A 19,484-nucleotide genomic window follows, 5' to 3' on the forward strand; every position below is an offset into this window, starting at 1 on the left:
ACCCCTCCTACAGGCCTTAGTAGCTACTCTATGAGCTATAGCATATTTTGTTGTCTATTTACATGCTTAACTGTGCATACATCAAAAGACCTCGTAAGAGAGTAGAACTCATCTGAATACAACTTATTGACCCCGTTATTTCTATGTAAGGTGTCGACTACTCCCATGGCATCACAAAAAACAGTGATGATATTGATATTTCTTCTTTTTTCTTTCTGAAGCCCCAGAAAAACTGCCTTCTATTCAGCTTCAGCTGGATCTTGTGCTTGCACTATACTGCCTGTAGCTGCCATCACCCTCTTATCATTGTAGAGAAGAACATAAGCGCCCGCTGTTCGATGAGAATAATAAGAGAAAGCACCATCTGTATACAAGGTATAAGGAGACATAGATTGCCCTTCCTCCTGGATTTGTAAAAGTGGGGGATTCTCTAGTGAAACAATGTAGTTGTGGGTAGTTTTAACTACCCAGATTGGATCAGGACAAAGAATTTCATGTATTTTCTTGTTTCTGATATCCCATACACATTTCAACGCAATAGCCACTTCCCCCAAATAAAAACATTTTTTTTCGCTCTTAATAATTTGGGTAGGAAGTCCGTTTAACCACTTTTCGATGTGTTCATGAATGGAGGTGCTTTCATTAGTAGGGAGACAAAGATTATACTGTAAACAACACCAAACTGTCCTTGCAAAAGAGCATTTAAAAAAGAGATGCAGTTCCAATTCCAGCTCCTTTTGGCATAAAACACAAAGCCTATCTTCACCATTAAGAAAAAACAACTTGTCTTTTGTGGGTATTGCTTCCTAGAAAACTTTTCAAATGAACATTTGGAACCTAAAAGGGATTCTCAAGGCCTATATGTTGTTCCAATTAACTGGATGAGAAGAAGATGAGGGATAATTCCTTATGAAACATTGATACGAGGACTTAACAGAATACTTATGAGATCTAGAGTGCTTCCACAACACTTGGTCTGCTGTTATATGAGAAGCAATGTGTGTTTTCAACACTTCCCTCACCACCTCAACATCTAACACTTGCTTTAAAGCTTGCCTATTCCATTCGCCACTTGAGCAAATTAGGTCCTTGATTTTGATATTCCTGTCTATGTTTATAGAAAGGGAGCATCGTGTTGCATATCCCCCATGAATAGATGGAACCCAAGGATCATGAAAAACACTAACATTTCTACTATCCTTTATTTACCAAATGAAATCAAATTTCAACTTTTTGGCTATGGCCAAGATATATTTTCCACCATAGGGAATCATTTTGCTTTGGTTGCACGGTAAAAACGGAGTCTTTCTACAAATATTTCTCCTTTATAACCCTAACCCACAATCTCTTAGGTTCTATTAGAAACCTCCAAATTTGTTTAGCAAATAAAGCCTCATTCATCTCACTTAACATTCACTTTTCAAGTCCCAAAACAAGATACAAATACATGAGACAAAGATTTAAAGAAAATTACAAAATTACCCACAATTGACTTTTCAACATATTATTTGCTTTGTAGTCTCTTGGTTTCTTTATTTTCACTTTAAGCTTCTTTCATTCTTTCTCTTCCCCTCCAATAGATCCTCCGAATTAGGTGCATCCTCCTGAACCAAATCCCAACCTCTGTCCTGCCACATCGTAGATCACCTCATATGTCTGCTGTAATAGATTGCCAAGGACGCCGAACTCATTAGGGCTGCTGGTTGCAGCAAAAGCCAAGCAGACTTGAGATAAACTACTGTCTCCAATAACCCTCCCAGTTAAATCCACGTCGAGGCTAGCCCCTCCTTCAAAATAGAATACAACACTAGGTGTCACCACATTGGTGGCGGACTTGCTTAGATCATAGCATGTATCAAGCCCATCGGGTGACAGTGGTGGTGCTGGCGGGTAATTAGTCATTCCTTGCCGGAATGCTGACCGGAGGGCTGCATAAGCCGACGGTGGCAGGTAAGTCAAAGTTGTGCCAGAGTCTATGATGGTTCCAGGAGACTTGAACACAGATGGAGGGATGGACAAATTCCGTCCTCCAACACTTATCCCGATCAGTTGAACAACATAGAAGGATGGTGCATTTAAATCTATTACTAGCGGTGTGTATTTTATGGAGGTGGAGCCTGTGCCAGCTTGGCTCCCAAATGCCAAGTATCCAAGGGAGTTGCTGCTTGGAAGACAGTAAGAAAAGATTTCTCCATATGTTTTAGCAGTTTGAGACACCAAAGACACCTGATCACGTCCTAAGCCGAGAGTCCCTGCGATCATACCGTTGTCCCCTCGAGTTCCCTGACTACAACCAAACTGGAAACCAGGGAACACATCAGAGGATAGCGTGAGCGTGTCGAGTCCAAAATATCCAATGGATGTGAAATTATCCATGTATGTAATCTGATAGGTGCATGTGGAGATGGTTGTGGAGGTGGAATTGCAGGGCTGGACGCTGTAGACAGCCGGGATGAGTTGTGAGCAGTAGTCGGAGTCACATGGAATGAAGGAATAGGAGGATGAGTTGGAAGGGTCGAAGATGGGTTCCAACTGTTGGTAGCAGCTGATGGCGCATGGTTGGCATTGAATCCAAGTTACGGAACTGCCGGTGTCGAAGAACAAGGTAAAATATTGGGTTGGTGTACCAAATCCAACCTTAACAATGTACTCGGCCATTCCGAGAGGGAGACCGAATTTGGCAGGGATTGAAGCCCTGAATTGTCCTCCAGAGATTGCATTTGAAATCCTTGAGTGGATGGATTGCAGTCGGAGTTGGTCATGGAGGAGGATCTGGAGAGGACTGAAGGTTGTGTTCTTCACTAGGTCCGACTGTGAACATGGCCCATTTTTGTGCACTATTTGTAACTTTGTTGAATGATTGTAACCTGCACCATGGTATGAAGCAATCTCAGAGATAGATATTAGTTACTTGCTCCTAGGACCTCAATAAAAATTACAATAAAATATTAAACTGTTTATATGTGGATAAAACTAGTGTTTTCAATCAAAATAATCTTATATATACTGTATACGAAAATTACCCTTTTAGACATAAAACAGAACAAAAGATATTATAAGAAAATCGATCAGGAGACCTCTATATATTATTAACTATATAATGGGTTCAAGTAGTCTGGATCGGTTTGGTACAAAAAGAACTACAGGTCCTGAGACCCAATTATTAATCGGTTGGTTCAGTTGGATAGAACCGGCTATTGAGAGCTCCACTGAAAAGTCACAGTATGTTTGAGAGAGAAAGTCAGAAAAGTGAAAAGGAGTTTGAGATGAGATATAACCCTTTACAAAACCAAAAATAATTAAATGGGTTGTCCAAAAATGATTCAATAATTAGCATCCATAGGTATATATATTAAGCAATTAATAAACACTACCTATGATGAAGTTTATTCACATTGAGGGAACAGGGAGCAACTTGCTGCTGGCAACCGCGAGTTAATGGCAGCCTCTAGCCTTTCTCTTCCATAGGCCTTGACCTTGTCACAAGAACAGCAGAGAAGTAAAATGAAGAAAGAATATAAGAGATAGCTGAGGAAAGAAGCCTGCCGAATGGCCATGAAATGAGTAATTAATGGCCGATATTGTTATATACGCTTCCCTTGCTGATGCCCTTGTTGCAGCAGGTTTGTGGCTGCTCGTGGCTATTAGTGCTATATACAGAATTAAAGAAGCATTTGGCCGGCAATGAACAAGATCAGCAACCGTATATCAATAGTGACGTCCATTTTGTTAAAACTAAACCTGTTGTGTGAGTCTCCTGATGAATCCTCTGATAGCGTGAGTCGTGAGATATCAAACAGAAGAAACACGAAGTTGCAAATATGCACGTATTTTTTGACCTGCTGGTAGCTTCAATCAAATCATGTTTGCAACACTTCCCACGGAATTGCACTGCAGTTTGGATTGGAAAATCCACAAGGTCAACATTATGGGTTTATGGATTGGAGATTAGTCTCAATCGCATTGCCTACTTGTTTATTAAAAACTAAGCCTGTTAATAATTAGCAATGAAGGTTGGAATGATTTTATATATTCTTCTTTTGGAAGGAATATTATTGATTATTAGCATTTAATTATTGAATAATTAACATTTTTTGTGCTGAGCTTGATGCAAGCCAAGGGCGCGCGTGCGTTGTGTCGCGTACAGGATTATTTATTACTAATATATAGACAGAAGGAAATGAAACTTGTCAATTAGTTACTGATCGTCTGTTATAACTTTCTTGTAAAACTTTTAACTATTTTACAGACGAGAAACCCAGCTCTCTCTCTCTCTTACGCAGACGTGCACAAACTCCTCTCCAATTCTAGAAGGTGTAAGAAGTATAGTTAACATTCACTAATTACTGCGAAAGTTATGCTATAGATGAGCTTATTTAGGTTCTGGTTGCTGGTTAAGCAGTAGATGCAGATGCTCATCTCTTGGCAACCAATGTCCTTGTTAGACCATATGATTGTTGCAAAGGCTCAGTTTGGAATGTAGAGTGCAAAACCTTGCAATTTGGATGTATATGTAACTATAACCCATTTCAAACTGAGCCTAAGTCTGCGTTTGGAAACAATGCAAATAAGTGTGAATGTAAATATGTAGAGTGTAAAACGGTCCATATAAATTGGAAAGTTTGGTTGGTTTTGCACTGACAAATTTACCTTCTTGTCAAACAGACTTTTAGCTGTAATGGATGCAAATATGAATTCCAATAAAGCATATGTCTTTTTTTTTTTAATCAAAAACCCACTTGAATGCAAATTTACTTCTTTTTTATTGATGTACTTTTATATCTTATTATCAATATAATTATGCATTGGAAAATGTGTCTTCTATCTTTTGTTAATGCATAAATATAATGTTATCAAATATAGGCAAAAGTGAACTAGAGTGCAAATTTACCCTGAACCGGGATTTACATTCCATTTGCATCGTTTCCAAATGCAGCCTAAATATCAAATCAGATAACATTAAGTAAATGAGTTAGCACAGCCTAAATACATTCCATTTGCTGCAGGTGGTTAGCACAGGGCTAAAATTGAAGAATCCAATTTGAAGTAATCAAATTTTAAAAATTGATAGAAATAAGTTTGTAAAAAATATAAAAAATTTGTAAAAAAATATGAACATATCTCTAATATTATATATTCATCGTATTAAAAGATAAATATACAAGAAGTGAAATACAAAAGTTAGGAAAAAAGAGTGAATTAATCCCACTATCCTAGTGATCAAATGGTTCAATGGTTGGGTTAGCTAGATCATATTTTTGGCTGAGTCAACGGTTTTGTACAAGCACCCAATTTGGTAGTAAATGAACCTGGTTGGATATATAGAAAGATAGCTGGTCCAACTGATCTTTAGGCAAGTAATGATTCAATTAACACCAAAACATTGATATAAGCTATTACAAATGAGAAGATTTGAAAGAGGTCTTCAGGTTGAAAGACAATAAATCCAACAATGTGCCCATTGTTCGACTCTCTGTTATCATCTGAATGGAGAATTTCAGACCAAAGAAATTCAAATGCAAATCTACATTGTGATGCGACAGCTTCAATTAGCCTTGCATCACTGCCCACGAATCGAAGTTCAAGGTCTACCTGCATTGAACATGAGCTCTTTTATATTTTTTCTCTTTTCCTTCCTTCCTTTGTTTCTCTTTTCTTTTATTTTTTTTCCTACTAAAATGTTATCTTGATTATACTTTATTGCTTATGAGGCAGAATGGGAAGCGTGGGAGGAAGGAGAGCACTATCTTCTTCAAAGAATGTTTCTTGAATCCACACAAGAAAGGGAAAATCCTTAAATCTACAGGAAAAAGAGAAAACTCGAGAGTAAATCTTATTCAATTAAATATACAATACTCTTAGTTACAGACAATTCATCAACTAAAATTAGAGAAGTCCTAATTGGACACAAACTACCTAAAATAGTGTATCTAACCAAAAAGCAAACTTCTTGATCTAATTCAGACTCAAAAACTCAAAATTAACGTTCTTCTTTTTCCCATAATCAGTTCTCCACCCCTTTGGTAAAATGATCATAACTTTGCTTAGAAAATTCCAAATTTGATTGATCTTTTGATGCATTGGGAAGTAGACTTCAAGAGCTTTCTAAATATCTTTAGAAATTCGCACTATTAGGTACAAATCTACTACAAAAATAGCCCAAAACATCTAGCTTTTATGACCATCTGAAGTATTAGCACCTTCTTTGGGCTTCTTCTTTTTCTTTTCTGTCCATGGGCTTCCAAAAATTGTCCAATAACTCATCCTACATCAGCTTAATTTTACTTTTATTTATTTATTTATTTATTTATTTGGGGTGTTAGGTAAGGATCAATTTCATATCATTTACAAGGATTATCATTTGAAACCCCTCCACCTTTCTGATTTTTCTCTTAATAAAGCTCTTCATTACCTCTAATGATCCGTCAAACATTTGCAGATGCCCCTCTATTCAACTCTATTATTTGACCAAATTTCCACAAATAAGCCCATCCATTCACTTGATACTCAAAATGAACTGTTTCGTTAAGGCATTAAACTGTTTGTTGGTTGTCAAATGAGTGAACATGAAATAGGCAATAAAATAGGGGATGGAAATAAAGGTGTATTTTTATTATACGAAAATTAGTTAACGGAGTACACTAGCTGGTCAACCTTAATTTTTTATTAAAAAATAAAAATGGCACATAAGTTATAAAAATGGCACATACATTAAGGTGTTTGGATGTATCAAAAAGTCAAAGTTTAAGAGAATGTTAAGAAAGTAAATTGGTGCATTAGATGAAGGTTCAAAATATTGATACGCCCGATACGACGTATCGGTACTTTTTTTTCAAAACCGGTTCAGGGGGGGCCGGTTTAAGACTCCTCCACCTCTGAATTGGTCAGAACCCCGATACACCCCCTGTAGGGACATACCGGGGAGCTCTCAAAACGATACATATCAGCCCGTATCGGCCGATACGTGTCGATACTTTGAACCTTGTATTAAATAATAAACCATTGAATCTATATAAATCACTAGCACATTTCGTCGAGGGATTGCAAGGATGACAAGATTGACAAGATTCCCTCCAAGCAAGAACCCTGCAAACACTATAAGGGAATCCAGCCTTATATTGGAAACATCTTTCCATGTTTTAGCATACATGTACAGAAAATGAAAAAATATACCCAATGTGTGGCTGAATGTTGTGTACCAGAATTTTTTCTTACAAGAGGTCGGGACTCATTGCAAGGGACTCCAGATCTGCTGTTTACAGTTGGGTATAATGGGTTATGTTAACCAATCACGAGTGAGCATACCAATGTCCAGATCTAATAGGCACAGCATTGTAAGCAGGTTCACTGACAAATGCAATATATATATATATATATATATATATATACATATAAAATTAAATCTCTCTCTCTCTTCCTGTGCATTTGGATTCAAAGGCTTCAAGTCCACTCAATCATCAATTTAACTGATAACGAATAAAACAGAAAAAAAAAAAATAGTCCTTTCATTTGCCTTCCCAGTTCATTCCATTTGAGGCTTTTTCATCTTTGCAAAATCACAAATGAGATCTCAATTTCTAAAATCTTAGTGAGAATCCAACATTAACCTTCGAACAGCTCCAGATTGGAGCATTACACTGCTAGAACGAAGAGAGATGAAAGATGCGGTTGTAGAGTCATCACAATGGTTTTAGAATTTTATGCAGCTTATCCTTGACAGTTTATCCTGTAATGAAAATGTCAAAAGGTCATGTTCTTATCTGAACTCCAATAACGTCAATGCTCTTTATTGTAGATCAAACAGTTTCAAGTTTCAACATGTAACATTCCCCATCTAGTCCAAGTGATGATACAAGTTAGGCACACACTGTAAATTATTAACTCATTAGATTGCAATGCCACTTTGTTGAACCCCATTACAGTCACAATCCAAAAAATATGAAAGTTCTTAAAGAAAAGGAAACTAATTTAGAATATCCCAAACCCCAAATTCAAAATCTATTTCATGGTTTGAGGTGAATGGTTAAGACACATTATGACTAGTTTTTAAAAGCAGAAAGGTGGCGATGAAGCAGACTTCTTTCTTAATGTTCAGAGGCATAAGAGCCAAATAAGTTCACGTACTGTTGGAGGCATAATGAGATTGTTGGAGAGGAGATAGTTCAGTCACAGTGCTTGCAAATGTCATAACGATTCGTAGCCAAGCTCCTACTGTTGCACGCCTTCATAGCACAGCACCTCTTCCAAATTGGACAAAGGAAAAAAGAATTGGAAAGCAGACCCAAATGGCTGCCTTTTCTCTATTCCAGTGTTTTTAAGACTTGGACCAGATTAAAAACCAAAATGATCCATGGATAAACCGGGCTATTTGCCTGTTCAAACTGTCAAATTGACATTGTTCTCACGTATGTGGGTAGTGTGTATATAAAAAAGCATTTTTAATTCCACATTTTGAAGTACTCAGTTCAAAAATAAAAGCATGAAAAGTTCTCACTTCTCAGATCTACGGTCCTTGGAGTTAATCAGCTTCTTCATCAGATTCATCATAAAGGTCATAATCGTTGGCTGAATCAGCAATGTAATTAATCAAATCTTCATCATTTCCATCACCCGACTCCCCATTGCTTTCTATCAGCTTTTCTTGTTCTTGATTCACTAATTCCATTATTGCCTTTCCTTTGCCTATAGTTATACCAACAAAGAGTAAGAAAAAAAATTAGAACTTAAATAGATTTTAAAAATTAAAAAGAAAAGAATAAAATGCAAAAAGCTAACCTTTTGACTTATCTTCACTCCTCTTGTGTTTTGAAGAAGATGCTCTGCCTTCTCCACTGCTGCCAATAGCATCCAACATTGTTTGTTCATCAAGAACAAAATTATCAAGCAAAGATTGATATTCAGCGGGCTCATCAATGACCAGATTACTTGTAGACTCTTCTGTGATCCACTCATCATCCGATTCTAAATCAACAAAATCCAAACAAATAGGATCTTCCATGGCTTTCCTCTTATCTTGTCTTTGTGCCAATTTCAAATTGTACATAATATACACCACCGAATTCAAACGTTTTTGCTGTAAACAGTTTCTCTTCTTGGCATGAACCTATTCCTCAAGTTGAAGATCCACATCCAATTAGATGATGGTAAATAATTAGTATAATAGTGAATTACTAACATTTGACTAAATAATAAGGCTAACAGTGTATCACTAATATTAAACTTTGAGCCTTCATCTCTTGAAATAATATTTTACCTGGTTCAATGAGTTCCATTTTCGCAAACAACAGGAGGCACTACATGCAAGGCTTAACAATCTCATGGAAAACCTTGTCAACTCTGGGGTTTCATCACCATATGCCAACCACCATTCAGCTAACAAAAATACAAAAAAAAGTAAATAAAATTAGAAAAAAAAATGCAATAATATCTAATACTAAATATAACTTCTAAGACCCATGTATTTAATCTTAAAAAAGAAAACAAGAAAGAATAATCAAGTTACCAGGAACCCTTCTGGACACTGTAGATTTGGCTAATGTTATTCCAAATAACCCTTGACTATGTCGAAATGCATCAAGCTGTAAATCTATAGCTTCCTGCTCCTTTACATCTCTAACTAATCTTTGCAAGCAATTATAAAAACCATGTTTAATATCCGGGTGGGTTAAATGATCTGGGCTGTAATAGATTTGTGGATTTAGGTAGTAGGCAGCAGCATGCAAATCATGATGTAATTGTGGTTCCCACCTCCTATCTATAATATTCCAAATTGGTCTATATTGTAACTCATCATCATTTAAACTTTTTGCAATTTCTACCTTGGCTTTGTCCATTGCATTATATAAAAACCCCATTGCTGACTGTGCATTAGAATTTGCCATCCTCAATACCACAATCAATGGCTTAATGGTTTTCACAGCATAAGCTACAGATGCCCAAAACTGTTTGTCCCTTAGAATAATTGCTTTCACTGCCTTGCCTTTAGGTTTTTTTGCATAAGAACTTTGTGCCCACTTCTCTGATGTGAACATAGTCTTTAAAGCTTGCATTGAAGACAATAACCTTCTTAAAGTGAGAAATGCAGTAGCAAATTGGGTCATTGCTGGGCATATAAGATCTTTCTTTAGAATACTTCTCATCAATGCCAATACCCATCCATGGTTGTAGATAAAATTCAACACTCTTTTCGACTTTTTGAAAGCCATGTCATGCACAGGAAGTTCAAAAATATCCTCTAGCATCAACTCAATGCAATGAGTTACACATGGGGTCCAATACAAGTTCTTCCTCTTTTCCATCAGCATTTTACCAGCCTTTGCAAAATTAGTTGTACTATCTGTGATTATCTGTACAACATTTTCTTCTCCAACTTCATCAACAAGTTCATCAAGAAGTTTACACAATAAGTTTGCATCTTCCACAGATTCAGATGCATCTACACTCTTCAAAAACCAAGTCCCTTTAGGACAATTAACCAAGATATTAATTAAACTCTGCCCTAGAGTGTCTTTCCACCCATCCAGAATAATTGAGCACCCATATTGATCCCATGTCTTCTTAGACTCAACCAACATATTATTTACTGTTTCAACCTCTTCTTTCAAAATCCAAGTAGATAGTTCATGCATATCAGGAAGCTTCATTCCTTTTCCGCATCTGCCAAGGATATCTAAAAAAGCCTGAAAACTAGGACTGTTGCAAACAGTCAATGGCACACCATTTTCGAAAAAAAACCTCCCAATGCTTTGACAAACCCTATCTCTTTCTTCCTTCCGAACAGCATTCAATGTGGTATGTTTTTCACACTGTTTACTGACATTATGACCAGAAACTACAAATTGGTCCATAGGGCCCCTCACCCCCTTTGAAGTAGAGCTTGCATCACTAGACCCTTCTACTGGTGTTCGTACAACTTGACATGCATCACCAATGGATTCTCTATGACAATCCCCTATTCCATAAACTTCTATTTCTTGGACATCTCTTTTTTTCTTCTCCTTAAATTTGTCCAAGTATTCTTTCATTTCTTGTATCACTTCCATGGGGGCATACTTGCATGGGGCCACATTGCGACGAGTTCCTGCAAGATGTTCTTTCATTCTTTTCACGCCACCTGAAATTTGTTTCTCACAAAAGTTGCATTTTAGATACACATATGTTTTATCATTTTTTATTGGTTCTTCCATTTCTGTCCCATACTTCCACGCTGGATCTCTCCTATTTACACCCCTTCTTTTGCCTCTCCTTTGCATTTTTGCAAAACTTCAAGAAGCTATTATAACTGCAATAAAGATCAAAGAAAAAAATATAAATTATGGGATTTACATGGTGGTGTAAATCCAGTGTATAATCTATCCATCTACATTATACCACAAGTTTACAACCATCATTGCAGGTTGGTATGAAAACTACCAAATTAATCTCAATAAGGACATTGGCTGTACGCAAAGAGGAGACTAATATACACATTAAACAGAATTCTGTGTTTTGTACACATAAGTTCAACGAAGCAAAATTGAATGCATAGTAAATTGTCAAGAGGGTTCCCCCGTTCTGCTTTCAAAGAAAATTTGCAGAATCAAATGAGGAAGAGAAAGAGAGGGCCATGTGACAAGAACAGGGGCAAGCACGCCCCTGTAGATCAACCAGAATGAGTCAGACGACCATATAAACTCCTCTGTATCTCTGTAGATAATCTATAGCTGAGCTTGAGAGGAAGATGACCATTTAACCCTTTACAATTTCTATTTTCAATTTACTAAAAAATTACTAGTTTGATCATAATATTCCGACAGCACCACCATGCATGAAGCACTGAAGCATTTCATCAAACAGAAAAATGACAATGTAGAACAAGAAGCGCAGACAACAATCAAAACGCCCTTACCTGATAAAGAAAGCAAAGAGAACTCCACCTCTACATGCCTTCACCAAACAACACAAAAATCTGCTAGGTGACAACAAAAAAAATGGTAAAGATTGTAAACCGCAACTACAAAATATCCGATAATGGCTGACGAAAAGTTAGAAGGAAAGAGACTGGCAAATAAAAACCAAAAACCTTACGGCTACTTACTCGATGCAATAATCATGACCATGTGCTGTCAAACCCGGAGAATCGGTTTCGAGCAGGTCTTCTGACTGATCAGAAGCTCAGAATGCAGTGGATTCCACCAATTTTTACCTCTATTCTCATTTGCCTGTTAGATTTCCCCCAGAAAAATGCACAAGATTAGTTCTATAACTCTCAATGCACAGCCACAACCTCAAATCCCCCGCCATGATCCTCCGGGAAGGACAAAGGCGAAAACTTGGGTTCTGGGCCTCCGGCGTCGCTTAGCCCATAACCGATCAGGGCCCACATGTGTCTTGTATTAGGATGATGGGACCCAACATTCAACATATCCCACGTTAATATGCAAAAATAAATAAATAAGCAAAAAAAAAAAATCAGCTTACGTGAAACTAGGTTCCTTTTCCCATTTTTAGGATTTGAGTTCACCGTTCGCTTTTCGATAATTATTTATTAAAGGCTAAATTTCTTAGACTAAACTATCCTAATGGTTTAAGTTAATTGATTAACTCTATTCTTATTATTTATATATTGTCTTAAAGTATCATATTATTTTTGATAATTAACATTGTTAAAAATTTGAAGAATAGTCGTGTAATTTATGATGACAATACCACCACCACCTTCTCTACCACTGGTGACAATGCTGCGCTAAATTCAACCCAGTTGCAATCACCAGAAACAGGTCTTTTGAATCATGAAATGTATAATGAAAAGGGTAATATTGGATTAAAAAAAAATTATAGGTCACGTGATGTCACATACACATGAATTGTGATGGAATATTAACGGACACTAATGCTATGGGTAGAATTAGTCAATTGCTAGAAAATTTAAGAATACTCTAAGATAATATGTAAACAGTAAGGATAGAATTAGTCAATTAGTTAAACCATAAGAGTAGTTTAAGAAATTTGTCTTTTATTAAATTAGAAGAACTTAGGAAAATAAATTTTTTTTTACCCCACATAAGTCTCAATATGAATTTTTTATTTAATGAAAATCAAAATCCTATTGACCAATTTTCTCCCTTTTCAAAATCCAAAAAATCACCTCCTAAATTTGACTATAATTTTAGGAAAACAAATTTTACTTTTTACAACTTGAATGTTCAAGAATACAACTAGCACTTGAAACATCCACTCACCTTACCATGGAGAGCCTGCAGTTGCATGGATTTTGTTTCGTGTTTTTATATTTGAACATAAGGGTACAACTAGAAGTGTAAGTTAGGTTGGCTTGAATTAACAGCTTACATTGTTTTGGGCTTAAGCTTCGGGTTGGGCTGATTAAAATTTTAAAACAAACCCAACCCTAACTTGCAAAAATTGCACCCTTAGGCTCCGTTTTGAAAAGAATACAAATGCAAATATGCAGTGCAAAACCTTTTATTTTGTCTGTATTTGCACTGTATAAATTTGAATTTATACTTTTTTCAAACTGACCCTTAAGTACAATTCGAATTGGCCTGAACTAACATTTTATACTGTTTTAAGCTTTCGATTAGATCCATTCAAATTTTGACAAAAATCTAACAAGAGCCTGCCCAAGTTAGACCCCGATTTGGAGGGATGCCAAGTATCATATCATATACTTGATTATAGCGACATAGAAGAATGCCAAAGGTTTGATTCGACAGAGATTACAAACTTCCATGAATAATAATTGTAATAAATCACTCAAAAGCAAAATGAGATAAAAACAAAGGAATAAAAAAGATGTCAGGGTCGCTTCTTCCAATAAATTTAAAAAAAAAAAAAAAAAAAACTCAAAGACAAATGCAATACTCTTGGACCTCTTCCTGCAGAGAGGTTTTTTTTTTCTTTTGTTAAACATGAATTTCCACCTTTCAAGGAGCCAGAAAAAAATTGAGATATAACCAATCATACAAAACATTTGAAAATATTGTCAAGCTCATTGGATTCTCACTGGAGCCAATTTCTCAATCCTTAGATTGAACCCAGAAGCTTTCAAAGTCGGTCCTTGGTTGAAAGCTCCTTAATGACTGAAGATAAATTTGGGTTGATTACTAAGCTCCTGAACACCCAACTTTTGGTACATTTGTGACGATGCCATTGCTAAGATCTTCAACATAAATCCACACAATATTGCAACATAAATCAGGAATCCTATACACATCGGGTGTTGATATCACTACTGTCACATTTGGATTTTCGCTCTCGATTATGGACTTTGCTTCTTCTGCTTCCATCCCTATAAGCTCTGGCCATGACTGTTTCCCTGCAAATTTTGAAAAATAAAATGTTAATTTTAGTTTTTTTTGTACCGCTGAGGGGTCATGTGGCCCTTAATCCTAGATATTACAGTTTATCAATGGGTCGCCCACTAGTAACTTGGACTCTAACCCAACCCAAAAGGTAAATTGGGCTCTTATTTTTCAACCCCGACCATAACTTAAAGCTTCAATCCAACCCAACTCAACTAAACTGACCTTTTAGTTGGGGATTAGTCCAATAAGTGGGATCAAGAGAGAGAAATCATGAAACACCACTGAAAACAAGACTGGATTAGCTGAATGACATGGCTGTATAACCAATGAGAAAGCTCCACATCATCCATCAAGTGGTAGACCCCACAACCACTTTAATCTTGACACGCATGACAAGGCATGGGGGCAATGTACAACCATCACATTCAGCCAATACAGAACTGCTGAAAACTGTGCTGAATCAGGTAGTCCAATGGGTCCACTGTTGCATTTTTAGAGGGTGAAGACACTCATTGGATGAATGGATCCCACTAAAAAAGAGAGACTATCTCATAACCCACACCCCAGAATGTGTACACCAGCTTTGCAGCCTTGTAAATACAACTAAACCTTTTCTTTTCTCTGTCCCAGAAGCCAAAAAAATGCAGCTCTACAAGAGACCAAAGGCAACTTTTCTTCTTCCAATATCATTGATTATGGCCCAGCTAATCTAATGGGACCCATTTAATGTGGGTGACAACCTTGATAAGATACATATACGGCGAAGATTATCTTATATGATCTCCAAGGGTCATGGGATTGATGATACTTGGTGAGAACTGAGAGGGATCAAACATTCCACAGAATGTTAGGTGTAGTAAGCTAAAGCCTGGATCCTGGGATATGGTTTACCGACACTCGGTGTAACCTTTTATTGGAACAGTTTTAGGACCCTGAGGCCTGAGACACAGTCGCAGAGACCAATCAGTCTTGGTCTCTTACATTGGTAAGAGCCCCAAAATGGGTGATCCCAAGTGCAGCGCTGTGGCGCCTATGGTCTATAGGTAGAGCTGAGCAGCACAATCGTCAATGGTTTAACGAACGAAAGAGAAGAGAGGAGAGAAAGAGAGGAAATATGTAATCAAAAGAGAAGCAAGTTTTGAAAACGTTACCCGGACAGCAAATAATGTCACTGCAGCCCAGATTGTCGCAGGGAGGAAGAGGACTGGGAATTGTGCCCATCTCTCTCTCTCTCTCTCTCTGTCTGCGTGAGACTGGCTGGATGTAGTTGGTATGAGGGCCACAGAGAGAGTCACGGACAAATATATATAGATGGGTTGGGTCCACATGTGGCTTCGAATTACTTCCATGGAAATTGAGACGTTCTGGCAAGTGTCCCCCTTATCCCTGTTTTGGGGTCTCATCAGGACCCCATTTTATGATTCATTATTAATCTACAAACTCCTTTTTCCTGTGTTCTGTACTCTGTACACACGGACGTCGTTACTTTTGAATCTTTTTTAATTATTTTATAAAAAAATGGTTCCCGGGATTTCTTCCATGGATGGGCCAGGAACAGGATCTTCCAATCATCTAACAACTAAAATGCTGCTTTTTTTTTTTTTACGGAAAATTAGTGAGAAAGAAAATCCTTCAAGGTTTTCCTAAAATATTTGAAGGGTGTTCATCAGAAATTATGAACCCAGGCCATCACAAACAATTTTTTTTTTTTAACTATCCCCTTAGTACAGTTAAGAAACTATAGATTTAGCTAAATTATGCATGGATCTGATTCCAAAGCCAGATTTTGGTTGCACAGTGCAGACTGTTAGCAATTTGGAGCATAAATTTGAGACTATCCCCAACCCACCCAATGGAGACTGTGTCTTAGCTTGGAACACGGATTAATAGGGATGTTAAATCGAGACAGGGACCACCCCACTCCAATCTATCGGGTGAAAATCTCATATCCGTCAGAGATCAGGGATGGAGGTTAACTTTTCTCTGATGGAGATCAAAGACGGGGACAAATGCTAACTTAAGGTTGTGTTTGGTTTGAAGGAAAAAGTAGAGAAAGAAAAGGTAAGATAAAACCATATAAATGAAAATGCGCTGATTCTTCTCTTTCACTTGACTACAACCAATAGTTCTAACGTCACTCTCCAAGATAATTCCTCACTATCAAAAGAAATTTTTTGCAAGAGACAATTCAAGAGGCCATAAGCATGATTCTTGGATAATAATTAATAAAACTGTGTTTTGTAACTTTAAGCATATCTATATTGGTCCACGTTCCATATCTATTAGTTATGGGCTGGACAACTAATTTCAAAGTAGACACCCAAGTTGGATAATTATCGAAGCATAGACAACAAGGGCTTTGAATAGGCCTGGGCCTCCAAAAAATTCAATAACAAAAGAATAAATTCATTTTATCTTTCAACAAATGGGTCCAAAAGTGAGAAGTGGTTGAATTCTATTTTTAACTAACTTTTATACGAGATACCTTGTTAAGGCAACAACTTGGCCTTAAGAATTTTGGGTTCCTGGACTTGGGTCCAGAAGATTTGGATTTAAGATAAATTTGGGTTGGGCTTGGGTTGAGGACAACCTTGGCATAAAAAGCAGAAAAGCTTATTACCTTTATGATCCAGGCTTAGTATGTGTTGGGTTTAGCATGGATTGGACTGACATCAGGCATGGACCTAAGATCAGGATGGTATTGGGCTTATGATACAGGTGAGGTGATAGAAGTTGGCTTTACATTAACCTAAAAGAATACGTCCTTTTCTCCTCTAAAGCAATAACATTTATGTGGAAGGTGCCAACTGGCTTGGTTTTGTAGTGGAAATTTGGGATCAAATCCCACTATCTCCACAATAGAGGGTCATTCAAACTGTTTACATTTTATCCACCAAGCAATCTTCTGATGTTTTCACCAAGCTCCTTTGAGCACTTCATCACTTCCTTCACATCATCCACAAGTTGGGTGTCATTACTCATTAGCATTCACACTCTAACTTGAGGTGGAAAATTAGATACAATTAGAGACCCACATGTATCTACAAGTAATGCATTTAGTTGTATATCTTCATACATTTATAAATCTTTTTCTTTCGGTATATATGTATGAAATGTGGTAATTAATGTACATTGAAACTCATTCATCCATCTCCAATTTATTAATCTCTAGCAAATTTTAAAATATTATGGTAGGGTTTTTGTAATAGAAGTGGGAGTTCTCTAGTGCAGAGGTTTTTTTTTTATTTTTTTTGGCTCCATTGGGCTACACAACAAGGGGATGGCCCTGTCCCCAAACCCAAAACCTCGAGCAAATAGGTAAGTTTTATTGTCCAATTAATTTGACCCAAAACGGAGTAAATTGGGTTTAAATCAATTTAGTTCAATATAGACCATTCACTCCCCCTTGGAAGATTCCTTTAGCAGATTTTATTACAATTAAATTTGCTAAGCTCCAAATCTGTTGATAGAGGGGATGCCTCCTATTGTGTTCCCCTATTACTAAAATTTCTTAAGTGAATGCTTTAATCATAGGGAATTTGAACCACCTAGCTTGGAATCTGGTCAAACCACTTTTGCACAATTAAATTAAGATATCGATGAGTTTATAACACACAACTTAACAGAGGTTCTATATATTAATTAAAAAGTGCCAACTCCACTTGAATTAACTTTCTTGTATTGGATAACCTATATTCTGAAATAAACTTATCTTAGTTTGTCCAAGCGTCTTCTGTGTGCAATGCAAGTATATCCAATTGAATCACAACAAATGTAAGCAATGAAGAGAAGAGAATAATAGACACCAGATTTATAGTGATTTAGCCAATCACAAGCCTACATCTACTCCCCAAACTAGCATAGTTTAGGAATTTGAATATTTAATCATCCCAACTAGTTTAAAATTACTAGTCAATCCTTATGATGATTAGGTGATAGCAATATTTTCGAACCGCCGTTGATCTGGATGGTTGGATCATTCTGCCTGAGAATCGTTCAGGTAACCTGTTCTGTTTTATCCCAAATTTGGTTTTTGGCTAAAAACAGTTAAAAAAGTCAATAATTCGTTGATCTGGGCGGTCGAATCGTCGACTCGTTTAATGGTTTTTAATCTTTGTTTATTTTTTAATTTATTTGTCAGAATGGGCATCCATTCAAACCGAACGATTGGACCGTTGACCCGGAAACTAGTGGCCAAAATGATATCATTTCTAGGTCGTTTTTTAAAATGTTGGGTGCTGATAGTTGATACCAATGTTTTCAAACCACCGTTGACCCGGATGGTTGGACCGTTCGGCCCGGGAACCTTCCAGGCAACTGGTTCCGTTTTACCTCAAACCCGAAATCTGGTAAAAAACCATTGAAAAAGTCAACAACTATTGACCCAGGAAGTCAAACCATTGACCTGTCAACTCATTCAACGATTTTTTATCATTTTTTTATTTTTTTTTTTATTTTTTTAGTTTTGCTATCAGAATGGGCCGTCCATTCGAACTGAACGATTAAACCATTGACCCAAAAACTGATAACAGTTCCATTTCCGGGTCATTTTTTAAAACGTTCATTGATACAACGCTAATCACACACCAGCTAGTTGATACGCATGCATGCCAATCCACTCCAACTAGTTGATACAGTGTCAGCCTCACGCAACTAGCTTATACGATGCAAGCCAGACCCTAGTTAATTGATATGGTGTTAGTCACACCCCTGGTTGATTGATACAGTGCTGGCCACACTCAAACTAGTTGAATATGGTGCCAATCCACCCAACGAGTAGTTCAAAGGACTTGGGGATTATAACTTGATACCACTTGATGAAATGAAGAGAGGTAGAAAAAGCTGTGCAAATTCAAGCACCAAACTATGCAAATCTTTCACTTGAACAAAGCTTTTAATTAATCTAACTATAAGACTTCAAATCTTGTCTTGTGTTTTAATCCAAACTTTGAAGGATTTAAAAACAATAGCAACTTATAAGTTCAGTCCTTCAAGTTGGCTTGAGGAGTTGAGGATCAAACCAAGTTTAAGCACTGATAGACAGTAAACTCCTTAACCGAATATATAATAATCCTTCCGAATGTTCATGAAAAGTTCACAGAGTATTTTCAATTCAAACACTCAATAGACCTCAGTAAACATTTCAGTGAATACCCAGTAGAGTTCAAGAATATTATTGCA

General features: G+C 36.9%; 1 protein-coding gene and 1 pseudogene across 4 annotated transcripts; both read right to left on the reverse strand.

Moving 5' to 3' along the window:
• Window positions 1–1,590: 1,590 nt before the first annotated feature.
• On the reverse strand, window positions 1,591–2,658 carry LOC148802930 (aspartyl protease family protein At5g10770 pseudogene; annotated as a pseudogene).
• A 4,685-nt stretch (window positions 2,659–7,343) lies between these two features.
• LOC104588069 (uncharacterized) lies at window positions 7,344–12,358 on the reverse strand. 4 transcript variants are annotated; one of them, XR_016085912.1, is made up of 7 exons: window positions 12,077–12,357; window positions 11,888–11,947; window positions 9,503–11,281; window positions 9,254–9,372; window positions 8,776–9,103; window positions 8,125–8,682; window positions 7,344–7,726 (listed from the first exon to the last, which is right to left on the reverse strand). XR_016085912.1 is itself a non-coding variant. In XM_010245877.3 (7 exons), exons 3-6 carry the CDS (start codon window positions 11,250–11,252, stop codon window positions 8,519–8,521), a joined length of 2,361 nt encoding a protein of 786 aa, XP_010244179.1. In that variant the 5' UTR covers window positions 11,253–11,281; window positions 11,888–11,947; window positions 12,077–12,358; the 3' UTR covers window positions 7,344–7,726; window positions 8,495–8,518. The 4 variants fall into 4 exon arrangements, 3 of the variants coding, with proteins under 3 accessions (XP_010244179.1, XP_088760527.1, XP_010244177.1); XM_010245877.3 differs by having other exon boundaries at window positions 8,495–8,682; window positions 12,077–12,358; XM_088904401.1 differs by lacking the exon at window positions 7,344–7,726 and having other exon boundaries at window positions 7,760–8,381; window positions 8,495–8,682; window positions 12,077–12,358.
• Window positions 12,359–19,484: the final 7,126 nt, after the last annotated feature.

Source organism: Nelumbo nucifera, chromosome 1 (assembly GCF_055504915.1).
Source record: "Nelumbo nucifera cultivar China Antique chromosome 1, China Antique-T2T, whole genome shotgun sequence".
Taxonomy (NCBI): domain Eukaryota; kingdom Viridiplantae; phylum Streptophyta; class Magnoliopsida; order Proteales; family Nelumbonaceae; genus Nelumbo; species Nelumbo nucifera.

Bases quoted from the DNA above. Each gene is read 5' to 3' on its own strand.
- LOC104588069 (XM_010245877.3), bottom strand. From the start codon at position 11,252: ATGCAAAGGAGAGGCAAAAGAAGGGGTGTAAATAGGAGAGATCCAGCG. The intron at 9,104-9,253 runs GTAAAATATTAT...CTTGAGGAATAG, and splicing joins AATGGAACTCATTGAACCAG to GTTCATGCCAAGAAGAGAAA. The intron at 8,683-8,775 runs GTTAGCTTTTTG...GTATAACTATAG, and splicing joins GAGTGAAGATAAGTCAAAAG to GCAAAGGAAAGGCAATAATG.